We start from the raw sequence: 23798 nt of genomic DNA, 5'->3' as shown, positions 1-23798 counted from the left end.
AACATCAGAGCATCTCTTTATTACGGCCAGACCTCTCCCCATCTTTACAACCATTGAATCTATATGTTTTTACCATGATAGTTTATAAGCTAAGGTAACGCCAAGTAATTAAGTCTCCTCAACTTGTTCAACACCCACACCATTCATTACCAGATTCAGCTGAGGTCTAGAACTTAGTGAATGATTTGTACCAAATATAATGCTCTTAGTTTTAGAGATGTTCAGGACCAGTTTATTACTGGCCACCAATTCCAAAACAGACTGCAACTCTTTGTTAAGGGTTTCAGTGGCTTCATTAGCTGTGGTTGCTGATGGGTATATGGTTGAATCATCAGCATACATGGACACATATGCTTTGTTTAATGCCAGTGGCAGGTCATTGGTAAAAATAGAAAAGAGTAGAGGGCCTAGAGAGCTGCCCTGCAGTACACCACACTTGACATGTTTGCCATTATAGAAGCTTCTATTATAGAAAACCCTTTGCATTCTATTAGATAGATAGCTATGAATCCACGAGATTGAAAAGCCATGACAGGTTATGGTCAATAATATCAAAGGCTACACTCAAATCTAACAGCATAGCTCCCACTATCACGTTTCAGGTAAGACCCAGATGCAGACAATGTCGAATTAACAACAGTTTAATAAATTGAACATGGGCAGGCAAAAGGCAGGTGGAGGTCAGTAATCCAGATAGGTGGGGCAAAGGTACAGGATGGCAAGCAAGCTCAGGGTCAGGGCAGGCAGAATGGTCAAAACTAGGAAACAGGAACAATCGAGAGACAGGAGCAGAGGGGAAAACGCTGCTAGGCTTGACAAAACAAAACGAACTGGCAACAGACAAACAGAGAACACAGGTATAAATACACAGGGGGTAATGGGGAAGATGGGCAACACCTGGAGGGGGGTGGAGACAAGCACAGAGACAGGGGAAACAGATCAGGGTGTGACAGTACCCCTCCCCCCCATCTAGCGGCGCCACCTGGTGGCCTACCTGGGTGCATACCTGCTTGACCGGGGCGTTGGAATTCCGCGATGAGGCCTGGGTCCAGGATGTCCCTGGCGGGGACCCAGTACCTCTCCTCCGGGCCATAACCCTCCCAGTCACCCAGGTACTGGAACCCCCTGCCCCGAGGTCGAACCTTCAGGAGACGCCTCACAGTGTACGCCGTCTCTCCATCGATGAGACGTGGGACAGGGGTATGCCTGGAAACAGGAGACAAAGGGCTGTCAGACATGGGTTCAACTCTGGACACATGAAAGGTAGGATGGATACGAAGGGCACGGGGCAACAGAAGACGAACAGCAAAGGGGCTAATGACTTTGGAGATGGGAAACGGGACGATAAACCGAGGTGAGAGTTTTGCGGGATTCCACCCAGAGGGGAAGATCCTGGGTGGACTGCCTTACCTTCTGCCCTGGGCAATATCGGGGAGCCAGGGTCCTGTGGCGATCTGCTTATCATCGATACCCGGAGGTGGTCTTGAGGAGGGCCAACCGGGGACTCCTCCAGGTACGATGACAGCGGCGGACAAACATCTGGGTAGACGGTATGCCGACCTCTTCTTCCTGCTCAGGGAAGAGCGGGGGCTGATATCCCAGGGAACACTCAAAAGGTGGTAGGCCCGTGGCAGAGCAGGGAAGGGTGTTGTGTTCGGCCCACACAAGCTGCTGGCTCCAGGTGGTGGGGTTGGCGGAGACCAGGCAGTGCAGAGTAGTCTCTAGGTCCTGGTTGGCTCGCTCCGACTGGCCGTTGGACTGGTGGTGGAATCCAGAGGACAGGCTGGCTGATGACACAATGAGGGTGCAGAACGCCTTCCAGAACTGGGACGAGAACTGAGGACAACGGTCGGAGACCATGTCTACGGGCAGTCCATGGACCCGGAAGACGTGCTGCACCATGAACTGGGCCGTCTCTTTGGCAGAGGGTAGTTTGGGGAGAGGAATGAAGTGGGCAGCTTTGGAAAACCAATCCACCACGGTCAGAATGGCGGTGTTACCATCAGATGGGGGAAGACCCGTGACAAAGTCCAGGGAGATGTGAGACCAGTAACGATGAGGGACAGGCAGAGGTTGGAGGAAACCAGCTGGAGCTTGCTAAGGAGTCTTGTTCTGTGCACAAACCGTGCAAGCGGCGAAGAATGCGGACACGTCAGGGACCATGGTAGGCCACCAAAAGCGTTGTAGCTTTTGTCCCAGCCAGTGTCCCAGCCAGTGTCTCCATTCCTCCAATAACATCTTCACCGCGAGAAGCTCACAATTCCCCACATCGTAGTTCTTCTCCGTGGCGTTGAGTCGATGGGAGAAGATGGCGCAGGGATGTAGCTTGAGGTCCAGGACAAAACACCGGGACAGGACAGCCCCCACTCCGAAATCTGGAGCATTGGCTTCCACCACGAACTGACAAGATGGGTCAGGATGAATCAAGATGGGAGCTGTGGTGAAGCAATGTTTGAGGTTCTGGTACACCCGGTCAGCAGCTGGAGACCACGTGAACGGAACCTTGGGCGAGGTGAGTGCTGACAGAGGGGGAAGCCAGGGATTTGTAACCCCGAATAAAGCGGTGATAGAAGTTGGTGTACTCCAGGAAACGTTGCCGCTGCACCCTGGAAGTAGGCTGGGGCCAATCCACCACTGCTCTCACCTTCCCGGGATCCATTTGTACCCTCCCTGCAGCGAGTAGGGGCAAGTCCCAGAAAAGGGATGGTGGAGCGATGGAACTCGCACTTCTCTGCTTTTACAAACAGAAGGAGGCATTAGAGAACCTGTTGGACGTGGATTTTTTTTTTTCTCCGTAGAACATCACTAACTTCGATTTGGATGAAAAACTTCAACGAGTCGGCAGCTCTGGACGCTCTGCTTACTCCGTACCAGGCCCTAAGAATACCTAATGATAAGCCGCAGACCATTCTATTTACCAAGAGAGTTTTCATCTATATTTTTCGTAGCCCATCTCTTTACCATCACAAACCGATGCTGGCACTAAGACCGTACTCAAGGAGCTGTATAGGGCAGTTTCTTGTTGCCGGTGATTTCAGAGAAACTGAAATGTGTTTTACCTCATCTTTACCAGCATGTCATCTGTGCACAACTTCAGATCACTTTAACTCCACACACAGAAACGCCCTTTCGTTGCCCTTTCGTTTGGCAAATCAGACCACAACTATATCCTCCTACTTCCTGCTTACAAGCACACATTCAAACAGGAAGTACCAGCTGTCAAAGACTCCAGCCACCCAAGCCATAGACTGTTTTCTGCATCTCCTTCCTGAGCGGTATGACGGCTGCGTGGTCCCATGGTGTTTATACTTGCGTACTATTGTTTGTCCAGATGAACGTGGTACCTTCAGGCGTTTGGAAATTGCTCCCAATGATGAACCAGACTTGTGGAGGTCTACAATATTTTTCTGAGGTCTTGGCTGATTTCTTTTGATTTTCCCATGATGTCAAGCAAAGAGGCATTGAGTTTGAAGGTAGGCCTTGAAATACATCCACAGGTACACCTCCAATCGACTCAAATGATGTCATGTGTTTTGGGGTGGCAAGTAGCCTAGTGGTTAGAGTGTTGGACTAGTAACCAAAAGGTTGCAAGATCAAATCCTCAAGCTGACAAGATGAAAATCTGTTGTTCTGCCCCTGAACAAGGCAGTTAACCCACTGTTCCTAGGCTGTCATTGAAAAATATGAATTTGTTCTTAACTGACTTGCTAGTTAAAAAAAGGTAATAATAAAAAAATACCTATCAGAATCTTCTAAAGCCATGACATCATTTTCTGGAATTTTTCAAGCTGTTTATAGGCACAGTCAACTGAGTATATGTAAACTTCTGACCCACTGGAATTGTGATACAGTGAATTATAAGTGAAATAATCTGTCTGTAAACAATTGTTTGGAAAAATTACTTGTGTCTTGCACAAAGTAGATGTCCTAACTGACCTGCCAAAACTATAGTTTGTTAACAATACATTTGTGGAGTGGTTGAAAAACGAGTTTTAATAATGACTCCAACCTAAGTGTATGTAAACTTCTGACTTCAACAGTAGATGGAAGGCTCTTCACATGGAGCAACCAAGCTGTGTTTGTGTGTGTGTATGCCCTTCCTGTGTGTACATGCACCTGTGTGATCCTGCGTGTTCCTGTGTGTACGTGGACCTGCGTGTTCCTGTGTGTTCATGCACCTGTGTGTTCCTGTGTGTTCATGCACCTGTGTTTTCCTGTGTGTTCCTGTGTGTTCCTGTGTGTTCCTGCGTGTTCCTGTGTGTTCCTGCGTGTTCCTGTGTGTTCCTGTGTGTTCCTGTGGGTGTGAGCTCCAGAAGCCTCCTGAGTCCTCACAAGCTTTCCTTTTTTAGCCTGTTAGTCTAGGGGGGGGGGGAGTGGCCCACTTCTACAAACATGGCTGCAAGGTGGAAGCTGTTAGAACGTGTAACAAGGTGCTTGCCCCCCCCACACCGGGGAGAGCCCAACCTACCCGTCACTCTCTCTCCCAACATGGTGAGAGCCACAGGACTCATTCTGTCCTCCAGCACACCCACACACACTCTGAGAGCCAGAGAGAGAGAGAGAGATAGAGAGGTGTAGCAAGGAGAGAGAGAGAGAGAGAGAGAGAGAGAGAGAGAGAGAGAGAGAGAGAGAGAGGTGTTGCGAATAGAGAAAGATAGCACGGAAAGAGAGAGAGAGAGAGATTTTTGTGCAAAGGACTAAAAGAGAAAGAGAGTTAGAGGACAGGTTTTCTGGCTTCTCTCTCAGAGCTGCAGAACCGGGAGAAGAGAAAACAGAAAGATGGCAGAAGGAGGAGAAGGAGAGGAGGAGATTCAGTTCCTCCGCACGGTGAGTTGTTGCTTTACTGTTGCTGTTAGAATGTAGGGTATAGGGGTTAGGGCTGTTAGGGTGTAGGGGTTAGGGCTGTTAGGGTATAGGGGTTAGGGCTGTTAGAGTATAGGGGTTAGGGCTGTTAGGGGTTAGGGTATAGGGTGTAGGGGTTAGGGCTGTTAGGGTGTAGGGGTTACAGCTGTTAGGGTATGAGGGTTAGGGCTGTTAGGGTATAGGGGTTAGGGCTGTTAGGGTATAGGGGTTAGGGCTGTTAGAGTGTAGGGCTTAAGGGTTAGGGGTGTTAGGGGTTAGGGTATAAGGGTTAAGGGTGTTAGGGGTTAGGGTTGTTAGGAGTTAGGGTATAAGGGTTAGGGGTTAGGACTGTTAGGGCTGACCTGAGATCTGCCCTGCCTGGACACATGCTGGCTTTTGGACTGGTTGTGTGTGTGTGTGTGTGTGTGGGGGGGGGGGGGGGTGCGTTATGAGGAATCTGATCTGAGCTCGTTAATTTGTCATCAGTACTGTAGCTACCTACCTTTTATCTTTACACACTTTTTCACAGCTTTATTGTACCATAGCCCAGAACTTCAGATCATATCTGCTTTACAGTGGCCTGAACATGGTGATTCAGAGACAGTTGGTATTCTAACATGTTGTTGAAACTACTCTGCCTGGTTTTCTATATCAATATCAGATGGCTCTCTCTTCTGCTTCCTGGTTTAAATAAATGTTGCTGTACTGGCAGAGATATTTCAGTCTGTTAGCCTCTGTACAGCACTTTGTGACATCAGCTGATGTAAGAAGGGCTTTATAAATACATTTGATTGGTAGCAGTTCTACCAGCCATGCGGCCTCTTTCCCTTCTGAATTTAGTTGACTATTTTAGTGTCCTGACCTGATTATCACTGGCTGAGCCTGGCTCTGGGTGGATGTCTTCAATATGACATGATCACTGACACTTTAGATATTAGACTTCTGTACACCGTTACTATAGTGGTTCATAGACTTAAAATGATCTGTTACTATAGTGATTCATAGACTTAAAATGATCTGTTACTATAGTGGTTCGTATACTTAAAATGATCTGTTACTATAGTGATTCATAGACTTAAAATGATCTGTTACTATAGTGATTCATAGACTTAAAATGATCTGTTACTATAGTGATTCATAGACTTAAAATGATATGTTACTATAGTGATTCATAGACTTAAAATGATCTGTTACTATAGTGATTCATAGACTTAAAATGATCTGTTACTATAGTGGTTCATAGACTTGAAATGATCTGTTACTATAGTGATTCATAGACTTAAAATGATCTGTAGGTTCAGAGTAGTTAAGTTACTCGACAGTGTATAGATCCGTATATAGATCCGTGTATAGATCCGTGTATAGATCCGTGTATAGATCCGTGTATAGATCCGTGTATAGATCAGTGTATAGATCAGTGTGTAGATCAGTGTGTAGATCCGTGTATAGATCCGTGTATAGATCCGTGTATAGATCAGTGTATAGATCCGTGTATAGATCCGTGTATAGATCAGTGTGTAGATCAGTGTATAGATCCGTGTATAGATCAGTGTATAGATCAGTGTATAGATCTGTGTATAGATCAGTGTATAGATCCGTGTATAGATCAGTGTATAGATCCGTGTATAGATCCGTGTATAGATCAGTGTATAGATCCGTGTATAGATCCGTGTATAGATCCGTGTATAGATCCGTGTATAGATCCGTGTATAGATCAGTGTATAGATCCGTGTATAGATCAGTGTATAGATCCGTGTATAGATCCGTGTATAGATCAGTGTATAGATCCGTGTATAGATCAGTGTATAGATCCGTGTATAGATCAGTGTATAGATCCGTGTATAGATCAGTGTGTAGATCAGTGTATAGATCCTTGTATAGATCCGTGTATAGATCCGTGTATAGATCAGTGTATAGATCCGTGTATAGATCAGTGTATAGATCAGTGTATAGATCCGTGTGTAGATTTTGTAAGTGGCACCGTCAGGTAGGCTATTATATATTTGTTGGTGCTAATTTTGTTGTATTCCAGAATGTTCTGGTGGTTTCAGGGTATGTGGGTGGTGGTGGGGTTCTGCGTGTGCATGTATTTGCGTTCATGTGTGTGTGTGTGTGTGTGTGTGTGTGTGTGTGTCCACGTGTGTGAGTTTGTGTGAGTGTGTGTGTGTTTGTCTGTGTACAGACAGCGCCCGGTGCATCTGTTGGCATCATTATCTATTTATACCCCAGGAAAGGAGAGCTGAGCCTGTCAAAAAATACATGTTTTATTGTCACATAGGAGGGTTGGGACTGGGAAGATTTGGGACTGTGAGGGTAGGGACTGGGAGGGTAGGGACAGGGAGGGTAGGGACTACGGAGGGTAGGGACTGGGAGGGTAGGGACTTGGGACTGGGAGGGTAGGGACTTGGGACTGGGAGGTTTGGGACTGGGAGGGTAGGGACTGGGAGGGTAGGGACTGGGAGGGTAGGGGTTACGGAGGGTAGGGACTGTGAGGGTAGGGACTGGGAGGGTAGGGACTACGGAGGGTAGGGACTGGGAGGGTAGGGACTTGGGACTGGGAGGGTAGGGACTGGGAGGGTAGGGACTTGGGACTGTGAGGGTAGGGACTGGGAGGGTAGGGACTACGGAGGGTAGGGACTGGGAGGGTAGGGACTTGGGACTGTGAGGGTAGGGACTGGGAGGGTAGGGACTACGGAGGGTAGGGACTGGGAGGGTAGGGACTGGGAGGGTAGGGACTGGGAGGGTAGGGACTTGGGACTGGGAGGGTAGGGACAGGGAGGGTAGGGACTACGGAGGGTAGGGACTGGGAGGGTAGGGACTTGGGACTGGGAGGGTAGGGACTGGGAGGGTAGGGACTGGGAGGGTAGGGGTTACGGAGGGTAGGGACTGTGAGGGTAGGGACTGGGAGGGTAGGGACTACGGAGGGTAGGGACTGGGAGGGTAGGGACTTGGGACTGGGAGGGTAGGGACTGGGAGGGTAGGGACTACGGAGGGTAGGGACTGGGAGGGTAGGGACTTGGGACTGGGAGGGTAGGGACTTGGGACTGGGAGGGTAGGGACTTGGGACTGGGAGGGTAGGGACTACGGAGGGTTGGGACTGGGAGGGTAGGGACTTGGGACTGGGAGGGTAGGGACTGGGAGGGTAGGGACTACGGAGGGTAGGGACTGGGAGGGTAGGGACTACGGAGGGTAGGGTCTGGGATGGTAGGAATTAGGGAGAGAGGGTAGGAGGATACGAGACAGAAGAAACAAGCTGCCCAGGACAGCTGGACACAGTCTTCAATACTCTAATGGACATACAGAGACAGCCAGACACAAACTCGGCCTAACACCTCTTACGAAGTTAAGACAAACTCGGCCTAACACCTCTTACGAAGTTAAGACTAACACATACAGGGCCTTCAGAAATGATTCATACCCCTTGACCTTTTCCACATTTTGTTGTGTTACAGCCTGAATTTAAAATGGATTAAATTGAGATTTTGTGTCATTGGCCTACACATAATACCCCATAATGTCAAAGTGGAATTATGTTTTTAGAATGTTTACAAATTAATTACAAATGAAAAGCTTAAATGTCTTTAAGTCAATAAGTATTCAACCCCTTTGCTATGGCAAGCCCAGGAGTAATGTGCTTAACAAGTCACATAATAAGTTGCATGGACAAATATTTTAAAAATGCATCCTGTTTTCAACAGGGCACTAAAGTAAAACTGCGAAAAATATGGCAAAAAAAATACCTTTATGCCCTGAATACAAAGCATTATGTTTGGGTCAAATCCAACACATCACATCACTGATTACCACTTTTCATATTTTCAAGCATGGTGGTGGCTGCATCATGTTATGGGTATGCTTGTCTTCGGCAAGGACTAGGGAGTTTTTCAGGATAAAAAGAAACGGAACAGAGATAGGAACAGAAAAAAATCCTAGAGGAAAACCTGGTTAAGTCTGATTAGGAGACAAATTCACCTTTCAGCAGGACAATAACCTGAAACACAAAGCCTAATAAACTGGAGTTACTGAATATTCCTGAGTGGTGTATTTACAGTTTTGACTTAAATCGTCTTGAAAATCTATGGCCAGACCTGAAAATGTCTAGCAATGATCAACAACCAACTTGACAGAGTTTGAATTTGACAAAGAATAATGTGCAAATATTGTACAATCCAGGTGTGCAAAGTTCTTAGAAACTTACCCAGAAAGACTCACAGCTGTAATCACTGCCAAAGGTGATTCTAACATGTATTGACTCAGGGGTGTGAATACTTATCTAAATGAAATATTTCTGTATTTCATCTTCAATACAGTTGCATAAATTTCTAAAAACATTATTTTGCTTTGTCATTATGGGGTATTGTGTATAAATGGGTGATAAAAAAATTACATTTAAAACTTCTTATGGCTGAGATCCCGGTAACGGGATCGATATGACAACAGACAGTGAAAGCGCAGGGCGCCAAATTCAAAAAACAGAAATATCATAATTAAAATTCCCCAGACATACATGTGTCTTATACCATTTTAAAGGTAATCTTGTTGTTAATCCCACCAAAGTGTCCGATTTCAAATATGCTTTTCAGCGAAAGCACCACAAACGATTATGTTAGGTCACACCAAACCACAATAAGCACAGCCATTTTTCCAGCCAAAGATATAGGAGTCACAAAAAGCACAAATAGAGATAAAATAAATCACTAACCTTTGATGATCTTCATCAGATGACACTCATAGGACTTCATGTTACACAATACATGTATGTTTTGTTTGATAAAGTTCATATTTATATCAAAAAATCTATCTGAGTTTACATTGGCGAGATACATTCACTAGTTCCAAAAACATCCAGTGATTTTGCATAGCCACATCGATTCAACAGAAATACTCATCATAAATGTAGATGATAATACAAGTTATACACATGGAATTATAGATATACCTCTCCTTAATGCAACCGCTCTGTCAGATTTTAGCCGCCATTTTGGAGTCAACATAAACCAGAAATTACATGATAAATGTTCCCTTACCTCTGATGATCTTTATCAAAATGCACTCCCAGGAATCCCAGGTCCACAATAAATGCTTGATTTGTTCGATAATGTCCATTATTTATGTCCAATTAGCTACTTGTTAGCGCGTTTGGTAAACAATTCCAAAGTCACGAAGCGCGTTCCCTAAAAGCTGACGAATGTCCAAAAGTTCAGTAACAGTCAGTAGAAACATGTCAAACGATGTATTGAATCAATCTTTAGAATGTTGTTAACATAAATCTTGAATAACGTTCCAACCTGAGAATCACATTGACTTCAGATGAGCGATGGAACAGAGGTCCCTCCCATGTGAACGCGCATGGTCAAAGCATGGTGAGGTCATGGCAGACCTGACTAATTCCTCACTCATTCGGCCACCCTTCACAGTAGAGGCATCAGACAAGGTTCTACAGACTGTTGACATCTAGTGGAAGCCGTAGGAAGTGAAAACTCATTCATATGTCGCTGTGATTTCAATGGGATCTTGGTTGAAAATCAACCAGCCTCAGAATTTCCACTTCCTGTTTGGATTTTTTCTCAGGTTTTTGCCTGCTATATGAGTTCTGTTATACTCACAGACATAATTCAAACAGTTTTAGAAACTTCAGAGTGTTTCCTATCCAATACTAATAATAATATGCATATATTAGCAACTATGACTGAGGAGCAGGCTGTTTACTCTGGGCACCTCTGTGCACCTTTCATCCAAGCTACTCAATACTGCCCCTTCAGCCATAATAATAGCCCCTCTTTTTCAATTTTCACCTCAATGACATACCTAAATCTAACTGCCTGTAGCTTAGGACCTGAAGGAAGGATATGCATATTATTGGTACCATTTCAAAGGAAACACTTTAACATTTGTGGAAATGTGAAAGGAATGTAGGAGACTGTAACACAATAGATCTGGTAAAAGATAATACAAAGAAAAACACAACCAGTGTTTTTTTTACCACCATCTTTGAAATGCAAGAGAACTGTTATAGCCATCACTCTGGTTGTAATTCCAATTGTGTCCACAAGATGGCAGCAGTATGTGCAAAGTTTCAGATGGCTAACTTGGAGTATTTATTTAACTAGGCAAGTCAGTTAAGAACAAATTCTTATTTTCAATGACAGCCTAGGAACAGTGGGTTAACTGCCTTGTTCAGGGGCAGACCAACCGATTTGTACCATGTCAGCTCGAGGATTTGAACTTGCAACCTTTCGGTTATTAGTCCAACGCTCTAACCACTAGGCTGCGCTCATCCTCAAGAATTTTGGTGTGGTACATTTGGGCAAATCGTGAAGGAGACATTAACATTACATTTTTTGCAAGAATTTCATCAAATCTTATACTTGGACTTAAATTTAGCTTTTCCAGTATTAGTAGCCATATTATAAGTTCAACATTTGCAAAACACCCAGTTTTCATAACTTCATAGCTCTCCATATTCTTATAATTTTTATGCAAAATGAAAAGGCATGCTGTCGTACAAGGTTAGTAGCTACATTTTACGACATATACATGGTTTCTGGATACTCCCGTAAAGCCCAGCTCATTGGCTATCTAGCTAGCTTCGTTTGACCCCGATTGGTGCTTATTTGACAAAGATACAGTCATTAAATTGATGGCTGCCCGGAAGGCATGCCATGAAGGCGTCGCTCTCTGACCAAATATGGTGTCCTATAAGATATACTACACCCCTAATGAAATAGTGAAGTCTTGTTACCTTCTAGGATCTCTGAGGAATAGATACAAACATTATTTGACTCGTTGAAACAACGTTTAGGGGTGAGATTCTTTAACAGATTACTTTCTTTGCAAATTGAACGAGTGGAAGTATAAAATCGATCGTGCATGCTATATGAACCTTTTTAGGATATGAAAAAGGATTTTATCTAACAAAACGACACTTCGTGTTATCTCTGGGACCCTTTGGATGATAAATCAGAGCAAGATTTCAGAATGTAAGTACACATTTCACCTTCAGAGGTGAATTTATCAAACCTATTGCGGTGAAAAAACTGTTTTGTTGTTAGGAGCTCTCTTCAAACAATAGCATGGTATTATTTCACTGTAAGAGCTACTGTAAATTGGACAGTGCAGTTAGATTAACAATAATTTAAGCTTTCAGCCGATATAAGACACTTCTATGTACCAACATTTGTTGTTACTCTAAAATCTGCGATCCTGACATAACGCGCTGAATGATTTACAACTGTCATCCATTTTGAATTCAGCCTGTTACACGACAAAACGTGGAATAAATCAAGTGGGTATGAAGGCACAGTAGACGCAGAGACACAGTAGACTACAGAGACACAAAGACAGAGAGTTACTGAGACACAAAGACACACTTACAGAAAGACAGAGAGTTACTGAGACACAAAGACACACTAACAGAAAGACAGAGAGTTACAGAGACACAGAAAGATAGAGAGTTACTGAGACACAAAGACACACTAACAGAAAGACAGAGAGTTACAGAGACACACAGACACACTAACAGAGAGGCAGAGAGTTACAGAGACACAAAGACACACTAACAGAAAGACAGAGAGTTACTGAGACACAGAAAGACAGAGAGTTACTGAGACACAGAAAGATAGAGAGTTACTGAGACACAAAGACACACTAACAGAAAGACAGAGAGTTACAGAGACACAGAAAGACAGAGAGTTACTGAGACACAAAGACACACTAACAGAGAGGCAGAGAGTTACAGAGACACAAAGACACACTAACAGAGAGGCAGAGAGTTACAGAGACACAAAGACACACTAACAGAAAGACAGAGAGTTACAGAGACACAGAAAGACAGAGAGTTACTGAGACACAAAGACACACTAACAGAAAGACAGAGAGTTACAGAGACACAGAAAGACACACTAACAGAAAGACAGAGAGTTACAGAGACACAAAGACACACTAACAGAAAGACAGAGAGTTACTGAGACACAAAGACACACTAACAGAGAGGCAGAGACAGTTCTGTTCCTCCTGCCTAAAAGTTGGCTGTTGCATTGGGGGGCTTTCTAGGGACTGACTGACTAGCCATCTATAACCATCTATAACAGGGGTGTCAAACTAATGTTGCCCCGCGGGCTGCAATCAGTTTTCACCGAGGTCTCGAGGGCCTCAATCAGTTTTCACCGAGGTCCCGAGGGACTCAATCAGTTTTCACCGAGGTCCCGAGGGCCTCAATCAGTTTTTACCAAGGTCCCGAGGGCCTCAATCAGTTTTCACCAAGGTCCCGAGGTCCCGAGGGCCTCAATCAGTTTTCACCAAGGTCCCGGGGGCCTCAATCAGTTTTCACCGAGGTCCCGAGGGCCTCAATCAGTTTTCACCGAGGTCCCGGGGGCCTCAATCAGTTTTACCAAGGTCCCGGGGGCCTCAATCAGTTTTCACCAAGGTCCCGAGGGCCTCAATCAGTTTTCACCATGGTCCCGAGGTCCCGAGGTCCTGAGGGCCGTACTTATGTATTTTTTAGATTTCCTTGTCGTAAAAAAAATGCTAAAAATAGTCTCCTTACTGTCTAGAATTCGTTTTAATGACTGTTATCAAGCTGGACAGAGTGAAGAGACTATAAATGACTGTTATCAAGCTGGACAGAGTGAAGAGACTATAAATGACTGTTATCTAGCTGGACAGAGTGAAGAGACTATAAATGACTGTTATCTAGCTGGACAGAGTGAAGAGACTATAGATGACTGTTATCAAGCTGGACAGAGTGAAGAGACTATAGATGACTGTTATCAAGCTGGACAGAGTGAAGAGACTATAGATGACTGTTATCAAGCTGGACAGAGTGAAGAGACTATAGATGACTGTTATCAAGCTGGACAGAGTGAAGAGACTATAGATGACTGTTATCAAGCTGGACAGAGTGAAGAGACTATAGATGACTGTTATCAAGCTGGACAGAGTGAAGAGACTATAGATGACTGTTATCAAGCTGGACAGAGTGAAGAGACTATAGATGACTGTTATCAAGCTGGACAGAGTGTAGAGACTATAGATGACTGTTATCAAGCTGGACAGAGTGTAGAGACTATAGATGACTGTTATCAAGCTGGACAGAGTGAAGAGACTATAGATGACTGTTATCAAGCTGGACAGAGTGAAGAGACTATAGATGACTGTTATCAAGCTGGACAGAGTGAAGAGACTATAGATGACTGTTATCAAGCTGGACAGAGTGAAGAGACTATAGATGACTGTTATCAAGCTGGACAGAGTGAAGAGACTATAAATGACTGTTATCTAGCTGGACAGAGTGAAGAGACTATAGATGACTGTTATCAAGCTGGACAGAGTGAAGAGACTATAGATGACTGTTATCTAGCTGGACAGAGTGAAGAGACTATAAATGACTGTTATCAAGCTGGACAGAGTGAAGAGACTATAGATGACTGTTATCAAGCTGGACAGAGTGAAGAGACTATAAATGACTGTTATCAAGCTGGACAGAGTGAAGAGACTATAGATGACTGTTATCAAGCTGGACAGAGTGTAGAGACTATAGATGACTGTTATCAAGCTGGACAGAGTGAAGAGACTATAAATGACTGTTATCAAGCTGGACAGAGTGAAGAGACTATAGATGACTGTTATCAAGCTGGACAGAGTGTAGAGACTATAGATGACTGTTATCAAGCTGGACAGAGTGAAGAGACTATAAATGACTGTTATCAAGCTGGACAGAGTGAAGAGACTATAGATGACTGTTATCAAGCTGGACAGAGTGAAGAGACTATAAATGACTGTTATCAAGCTGGACAGAGTGAAAAGACTATAGATGACTGTTATCAAGCTGGACAGAGTGAAGAGACTATAGATGACTGTTATCAAGCTGGACAGAGTGAAGAGACTATAAATGACTGTTATCAAACTGGACAGAGTGAAGAGACTATAGATGACTGTTATCAAGCTGGACAGAGTGAAGAGACTATAAATGACTGTAATCAACTGGAAAGTGTAGAGACTATAAATGAATGTTATCTAGCTGGACAGAGTGTAGAGACTATAGATGACTGTTATCAAGCTGGACAGAGTGAAGAGACTATAGATGACTGTTATCAAGCTGGACAGAGTGAAGAGACTATAAATGACTGTTATCAAGCTGGACAGAGTGAAGAGACTATAGATGACTGTTATCAAGCTGGACAGAGAGAAGAGACTATAGATGACTGTTATCAAGCTGGACAGAGAGAAGAGACTATAAATGACTGTTATCTAGCTGGACAGAGTGAAGAGACTATAGATGACTGTTATCAAGCTGGACAGAGTGAAGAGACTATAGATGACTGTTATCAAGCTGGACAGAGTGAAGAGACTATAAATGACTGTTATCTAGCTGGACAGAGTGAAGAGACTATAGATGACTGTTATCAAGCTGGACAGAGTGAAGAGACTATAAATGACTGTTATCAAGCTGGACAGAGTGAAGAGACTATAAATGACTGTTATCTAGCTGGACAGAGTGAAGAGACTATAAATGACTGTTATCTAGCTGGACAGAGTGAAGAGACTATAGATGACTGTTATCAAGCTGGACAGAGTGAAGAGACTATAGATGACTGTTATCAAGCTGGACAGAGTGAAGAGACTATAGATGACTGTTATCAAGCTGGACAGAGTGAAGAGACTATAGATGACTGTTATCAAGCTGGACAGAGTGAAGAGACTATAGATGACTGTTATCAAGCTGGACAGAGTGAAGAGACTATAGATGACTGTTATCAAGCTGGACAGAGTGAAGAGACTATAGATGACTGTTATCAAGCTGGACAGAGTGAAGAGACTATAGATGACTGTTATCAAGCTGGACAGAGTGTAGAGACTATAGATGACTGTTATCAAGCTGGACAGAGTGTAGAGACTATAGATGACTGTTATCAAGCTGGACAGAGTGAAGAGACTATAGATGACTGTTATCAAGCTGGACAGAGTGAAGAGACTATAGATGACTGTTATCAAGCTGGACAGAGTGAAGAGACTATAGATGACTGTTATCAAGCTGGACAGAGTGAAGAGACTATAGATGACTGTTATCAAGCTGGACAGAGTGAAGAGACTATAAATGACTGTTATCTAGCTGGACAGAGTGAAGAGACTATAGATGACTGTTATCAAGCTGGACAGAGTGAAGAGACTATAGATGACTGTTATCTAGCTGGACAGAGTGAAGAGACTATAAATGACTGTTATCAAGCTGGACAGAGTGAAGAGACTATAGATGACTGTTATCAAGCTGGACAGAGTGAAGAGACTATAAATGACTGTTATCAAGCTGGACAGAGTGAAGAGACTATAGATGACTGTTATCAAGCTGGACAGAGTGTAGAGACTATAGATGACTGTTATCAAGCTGGACAGAGTGAAGAGACTATAAATGACTGTTATCAAGCTGGACAGAGTGAAGAGACTATAGATGACTGTTATCAAGCTGGACAGAGTGTAGAGACTATAGATGACTGTTATCAAGCTGGACAGAGTGAAGAGACTATAAATGACTGTTATCAAGCTGGACAGAGTGAAGAGACTATAGATGACTGTTATCAAGCTGGACAGAGTGAAGAGACTATAAATGACTGTTATCAAGCTGGACAGAGTGAAAAGACTATAGATGACTGTTATCAAGCTGGACAGAGTGAAGAGACTATAGATGACTGTTATCAAGCTGGACAGAGTGAAGAGACTATAAATGACTGTTATCAAACTGGACAGAGTGAAGAGACTATAGATGACTGTTATCAAGCTGGACAGAGTGAAGAGACTATAAATGACTGTAATCAACTGGAAAGTGTAGAGACTATAAATGAATGTTATCTAGCTGGACAGAGTGTAGAGACTATAGATGACTGTTATCAAGCTGGACAGAGTGAAGAGACTATAGATGACTGTTATCAAGCTGGACAGAGTGAAGAGACTATAAATGACTGTTATCAAGCTGGACAGAGTGAAGAGACTATAGATGACTGTTATCAAGCTGGACAGAGAGAAGAGACTATAGATGACTGTTATCAAGCTGGACAGAGAGAAGAGACTATAAATGACTGTTATCTAGCTGGACAGAGTGAAGAGACTATAGATGACTGTTATCAAGCTGGACAGAGTGAAGAGACTATAGATGACTGTTATCAAGCTGGACAGAGTGAAGAGACTATAAATGACTGTTATCTAGCTGGACAGAGTGAAGAGACTATAGATGACTGTTATCAAGCTGGACAGAGTGAAGAGACTATAGATGACTGTTATCAAGCTGGACAGAGAGAAGAGACTATAAATGACTGTTATCAAGCTGGACAGAGTGAAGAGACTATAGATGACTGTTATCAAGCTGGACAGAGTGAAGAGACTATAAATGACTGTTATCTAGCTGGACAGAGTGAAGAGACTATAAATGACTGTTATCAAGCTGGACAGAGTGAAGAGACTATAGATGACTGTTATCAAGCTGGACAGAGTGAAGAGACTATAGATGACTGTTATCAAGCTGGACAGAGTGAAGAGACTATAGATGACTGTTATCAAGCTGGACAGAGTGTAGAGACTATAGATGACTGTTATCAAACTGGACAGAGTGTAGAGACTATAGATGACTGTTATCAAGCTGGACAGAGTGAAGAGACTATAGATGACTGTTATCAAGCTGGACAGAGTGTAGAGACTATAGATGACTGTTATCTAGCTGGACAGAGTGTAGAGACTATAAATGACTGTTATCTAGCTGGACAGAGTGTAGAGACTATAGATGACTGTTATCTAGCTGGACAGAGTGTAGAGACTATAAATGACTGTTATCTAGCTGGACAGAGTGAAGAGACTATAGATGACTGTTATCAAGCTGGACAGAGTGAAGAGACTATAGATGACTGTTATCAAGCTGGACAGAGTGAAGAGACTATAGATGACTGTTATCAAACTGGACAGAGTGAAGAGACTATAGATGACTGTTATCAAGCTGGACAGAGTGAAGAGACTATAGATGACTGTTATCAAGCTGGACAGAGTGTAGAGACTATAGATGACTGTTATCAAGCTGGACAGAGTGTAGAGACTATAGATGACTGTTATCAAGCTGGACAGAGTGTAGAGACTATAGATGACTGTTATCAAGCTGGACAGAGTGAAGAGACTATAGATGACTGTTATCAAGCTGGACAGAGTGTAGAGACTATAGATGACTGTTATCAAGCTGGACAGAGTGTAGAGACTATAGATGACTGTTATCAAGCTGGACAGAGTGAAGAGACTATAGATGACTGTTATCAAGCTGGACGGAGTGAAGAGACTATAGATGACTGTTATCAAGCTGGACAGAGTGAAGAGACTATAGATGCCTGTTATCAAGCTGGACAGAGTGAAGAGACTATAAATGACTGTTATCAAGCTGGACAGAGTGAAGAGACTATAGATGACTGTTATCAAGCTGGACAGAGTGAAGAGACTATAAATGACTGTTATCAAGCTGGACAGAGTGAAGAGACTATAGATGACTGTTATCAAGCTGGACAGAGTGAAGAGACTATAAATGACTGTTATCAAGCTGGACAGAGTGAAGAGACTATAGATGACTGTTATCTAGCTGGACAGAGTGAAGAGACTATAGATGACTGTTATCTAGCTGGACAGAGTGAAGAGACTATAGATGACTGTTATCAAGCTGGACAGAGTGTAGAGAAATTGGGGAGAAAAAAGGAGGTGAAAAAAATAGATAAATAAAAGAATGAAAGGGGGAAATGAATTGTGGCTCATAGATAGATGCTTTGCTGGTTTTCTGGATATTGGAATCTATACTGGATAGAACTACTCTGAACTAAAATATAAACGCAACATGTAAAATGTTGGTCCCATATTTCATGAGGTAAAAGAAAATATTCCATACTCACAAAAAGCTTATTTCTCTCAAGTTTTGTGCACAAATTCGTTTACATCCTTGTTAGTGAACATTTCTACTTTTGCCAAGATAATCCATCCACCTGACAGGTGTGGCATATCAATAAGCTGATTAAACAGCATGATCGTCACATAGGTGCACCTTGTGCTGGGGATGTTAAATGGCCAGTCTAAAATGTGCTGTTTTGTCACATAACATTCTGAATGCTGACTGCAGGAATGTCCACCAGAGCTGTAGCCAGAGATTTGAATGTTTATTTCTCTACCATAAGCCACCTCCAATGTCGTTTTAGAGAATTTGGCAGTACGTCCAACCAGCCTCACTACTTCAGACCACGTGTATGGCGCCGTGTGGGCGAGCGGTTTGCTGATGTCAACGTTGTGAACAGAGTGCCCCATGGTTATGGTATGGGCAGGCATAAGCTACGGATAATGAACACAATTGTATTTTATCGATGACAATTTAAATGCACAGAGATACTGGGACCTGATCCTGAGGCCCATTGTCGTGCCAGTTCTTCCATGGCCTGCATACTCACCAGACGTGTCACCCATTGAGCATGTTTGGGATGCTCTGGATCCACGTGTAAGACAGCGTGTTCCAGTACCCGCCAATATACAGCAACTTCACACAGCCATTGAAGAGGAGTGGGACAACATTCCACAGGCCACAATCAACAACCTGATCAACTCTGTGTGAAGGAGATGTGTCACGCTGCATGAGGCAAATGGTGGTCACACCACATACTGACTGGTTTTCTGATCCACAGCCCTACCTTTTTATTAAGGTATCTGTGACCAACAGATGCATACAGTGGGGAGAACAAGTATTTGATACACTGCCGATTTTGCAGGTTTTCCTACTTACAAAGCATGTAGAGGTCTGTAATTTTTATCATAGGTACACTTCAACTGTGAGAGACGGAATTTAAAACGAAAATCCAGAAAATCACATTGTATGATTTTTAAGTAATTAATTCGCATTTTATTGCATGACATAAGTATTTGATACATCAGAAAAGCAGAACTTAATATTTGGTACAGAAACCTTTGTTTGCAATTACAGAGATCATACGTTTCCTGTAGTTCTTGACCAGGTTTGCACACACTGCAGCAGGGATTTTGGCCCACTCCTCCATACAGACCTTCTCCAGATCCTTCAGGTTTCGGGGCTGTCGCTGGGCAATACGGACTTTCAGCTCCCTCCAAAGATTTTCTATTGGGTTCAGGTCTGGAGACTGGCTAGGCCACTCCAGGACCTTGAGATGCTTCTTACGGAGCCACTCCTTAGTTGCCCTGGCTGTGTGTTTCGGGTCGTTGTCATGCTGGAAGACCCAGCCACGACCTATCTTCAATGCTCTTACTGAGGGAAGGAGGTTGTTGGCCAAGATCTCGCGATGCATGGCCCCATCCATCCTCCCCTCAATACGGTGCAGTCATCCTGTCCCCTTTGCAGAAAAGCATCCCCAAAGAATGATTTTTCCACCTCCAAGCTTCACGGTTAGGATGGTGTTCTTGGGGTTGTACTAATCCTTCTTCTTCCTCCAAACACGGCGAGTGGAGTTTAGACCAAAAAGCTCTATTTTTGTCTCATCAGACCACATGACCTTCTCCAATTCCTCCTCTGGATCATCCAGATGGTCATTGGCAAACTTCAGACGGGCCTGGACATGCGCTGGCTTGAGCAGGGGGACCTTGCGTGCGCTGCAGGATTTTAATCCATGACGGCGTAGTGTGTTACTAATGGTTTTCTTTGAGACTGTGGTCCCAGCTCTCTTCAGGTCATTAACCAGGTCCTGCCGTGTAGTTCTGGGCTGATCCCTGACCTTCCTCATGATCATTGATGCCCCACGAGGTGAGATCTTGCATGGAGCCCCAGACCGAGGGTGATTGACCGTCATCTTGAACTTCTTCCATTTTCTAATAATTGCGCCAACAGTTGTTGCCTTCTCACCAAGCTGCTTACCTATTGTCCTGTAGCCCATCCCAGCCTTGTGCAGGTCTACAATTTTATCCCTGATGTCCTTACACAGCTCTCTGGTCTTGGCCATTGTGGAGAGGTTGGAGTCTGTTTGATTGAGTGGGTGGACAGGTGTCTTTTATACAGGTAACGACTTCAAACAGGTGCAGTTAATACAGGTAATGAGTGGAGAACAGGAGGGCTTCTTAAAGAAAAATTAACAGGTCTGTGAGAGCCGGAATTCTTACTGGTTGGTAGGTGATCAAATACTTATGTCATGCAATAAAATGCGAATTAATTACTTAAAAATCATACAATGTGATTTTCTGGATTTTTGTTTTAAATTCCGTCTCTCACAGTTGAAGTGTACCTATGATAAAAATTACAGACCTCTACATGCTTTGTAAGTAGGAAAACCTGCAAAATCGGCAGTGTATCAAATACTTGTTCTCCCCACTGTATCTGTATTCCCAGTCATGTGAAATCCATAGATTAGGTCCTAATGTATTTATTTAAATTGACTGATTTACATATATGAACTGTAATTCAGTAAAATATTTGAAATTGTTGCATGTTGCGTTTATATTTTTGTTCAGTATAAGTGTAGATCTAGAATTAGAGATGTGGTCATTCAGCAGACTCTAGAACTAGAGATGTGGTCATTCAGCAGACTCTAGAACTAGAGATGTGGTCATTCAGCAGACTCTAGAACTAGAGATGTGGTCATTCAGCAGACTCTAGAACTAGAGATGTGGTCAGTCAGCAGACTCTAGAACTAGAGATGTGGTCATTCAGCAGACTCTAGAACTAGAGATGTGGTCAGTCAGCAGACTCTAGAACTAGAGATGTGGTCATTTAGCAGACTCTAGAACTAGAGATGTGGTCATTTAGCAGACTCTAGAACTAGAGATGTGGTCATTCAGCAGACTCTAGAACTAGAGATGTGGTCATTCAGCAGACTCTAGAACTAGAGATGTGGTCATTTAGCAGACTCTAGAACTAGAGATGTGGTCAGTCAGCAGACTCTAGAACTAGAGATGTGGTCATTTAGCAGACTCTAGAACTAGAGATGTGGTCATTCAGCAGACTCTAGAACTAGAGATGTGGTCATTCAGCAGACTCTAAAACTAGAGATGTGGTCATTCAGCAGACTCTAGAACTAGAGATGTGGTCATTCAGCAGACTCTAGAACTAGAGATGTGGTCATTCAGCAGACTCTAGAACTAGAGATGTGGTCAGTCAGCAGACTCTAGAACTAGAGATGTGGTCATTTAGCAGACTCTAGAACTAGAGATGTGGTCAGTCAGCAGACTCTAGAACTAGAGATGTGGTCAGTCAGCAGACTCTAGAACTAGAGATGTGGTCATTCAGCAGACTCTAGAACTAGAGATGTGGTCATTCAGCAGACTCTAGAACTAGAGATGTGGTCATTTAGCAGACTCTAGAACTAGAGATGTGGTCATTCAGCAGACTCTAGAACTAGAGATGTGGTCAGTCAGCAGACTCTAGAACTAGAGATGTGGTCATTCAGCAGACTCTAGAACTAGAGATGTGTTCATTCAGCAGACTCTAGAACTAGAGATGTGGTCATTCAGCAGACTCTAGAACTAGAGATGTGGTCATTTAGCAGACTCTAGAACTAGAGATGTGGTCATTCAGCAGACTCTAGAACTAGAGATGTGGTCATTTAGCAGACTCTAAAACTAGAGATGCGTTAAGGCTGGAACAGTCTAATGTCATCTCTGAGGTCAGGATGACCTGGCCCAGATAGCAGCAACTCATTAGAGGGGGTGATGGTGGAGTCTGTGTTGTGTTTCCTAAACCTAAACCCCTTGGAAATAGCATTTGACCTTCTTTTCTGGTCCTCAAACACGTCCACACAGACAAACAAACAGACAGACAGACAGACAGACAGACAGACAGACAGACAGACAGACAGACAGACAGACAGAGCAGACAGACAGACAGACAGACAGACAGACAGACAGACAGACAGACAGACAGACAGACAGACAGACAGACAGACAGACAGACAGAGCAGACAGACAGCGTTTGTGGGCCCTGACAGTATTCTTTCTTTTGGTAGAGCAGTCCTGTATTCTGTGTGACTCCAAAGACTATGTCGGACTTCAATCAAAGCTGAGAGAAGGAAGATGGGTGGCTTATAACTATATTAGATCAATCCTGTTAAATTCATCAGAGGCAGAGAGGAGAGGTAGGGGAGAAAAGGTTAGGGGATGGGAGGGGAGAGGGGGAGAGGAGAGGGGATGGAAAGGGAGGGGAGGGGAGGGGAGGGGAAAGGAGAGGAGAGGAGAGGACAGGAGAGGAGAGGAGAGGACAGGACAGGAGAGGAGGAGAGGAGAGGAGGAGAGGTTAGGGGGGGAAAGGGAGGGAAAGAGAGGGGAGAGGAGAGGAGGAGAGTTGTAGGGGAGGGAAAGAGAGGAGAATAGGGGAGGGAAATGGAGGAGAGAGGAGGTAAGGGGAGGGAAAGGGAGAGGAGAGGAGGTGAGGGGAGAGGAGGTTAGGGGAGGGAAAGGGAGAGGAGAGGAGGTTAGGAGAACTCTGAGGAGCAGGATCAATAGTATCGGTGTCTTCATACTGTAGAGGCGTGTTCAGGAGAACTCTGACGCATTACGACGTCACAGTGGAGACCAGGGTATCACAGGGAGCACTGAATATCTCCATGACATTAATAAAGTACCTTTATTATAAAGTAATGTTCAGGAGAACAGGGAAGAGGAGAGGAGACCAAGGGGTGTAGACTCCATAGCCTACTACATATCTGCATCACCTCTGGTAGTGACATCACCTCTGGTAGTGACATCACTCTGCATCCCTGCAGATATAAAACATAAAGCTCCAATTAGATGTACATCAGAACACCTTCAAGAGTCTCCTGTCCCCTGTCTCACCCTGTTAGAGTCTCCTGTCCCCTGTCTCACCCCGTCTCCTGTCTCACCCTGTCTCCTGTCTCGCCCTGTTAGAGTCTCCTGTCCCCTGTCTCACCCCGTCTCCTGTCTCACCCTGTCTCCTGTCTCGCCCTGTTAGAGTCTCCTGTCCCCTGTCTCACCCTGTCTCCTGT

General features: G+C 44.0%; 1 protein-coding gene across 4 annotated transcripts in view; it reads left to right on the top strand.

Annotated features, from left to right (window-relative positions):
* Positions 1 to 4518: 4518 nt before the first annotated feature.
* The window catches only part of ryr1b (ryanodine receptor 1b (skeletal)), a 275237-nt gene continuing 255957 nt past the window's right edge, over positions 4519 to 23798 (top strand). For all 4 annotated transcript variants that reach the window (XM_071360277.1, XM_071360276.1, XM_071360275.1 and 1 more), the window contains exon 1: positions 4519 to 4827. In XM_071360277.1, the coding sequence (XP_071216378.1) occupies positions 4780 to 4827 (48 nt within the window). In that variant the 5' untranslated portion in view covers positions 4519 to 4779. The remainder of the gene's footprint in view (positions 4828 to 23798) is intronic.

Source organism: Salvelinus alpinus, chromosome 22 (genome assembly GCF_045679555.1).
Source record: "Salvelinus alpinus chromosome 22, SLU_Salpinus.1, whole genome shotgun sequence".
Classification (NCBI taxonomy): domain Eukaryota; kingdom Metazoa; phylum Chordata; class Actinopteri; order Salmoniformes; family Salmonidae; genus Salvelinus; species Salvelinus alpinus.
Note: the sequence above shows the minus strand (reverse complement) of the source record. Positions and strands in the feature narration are given on the sequence as shown.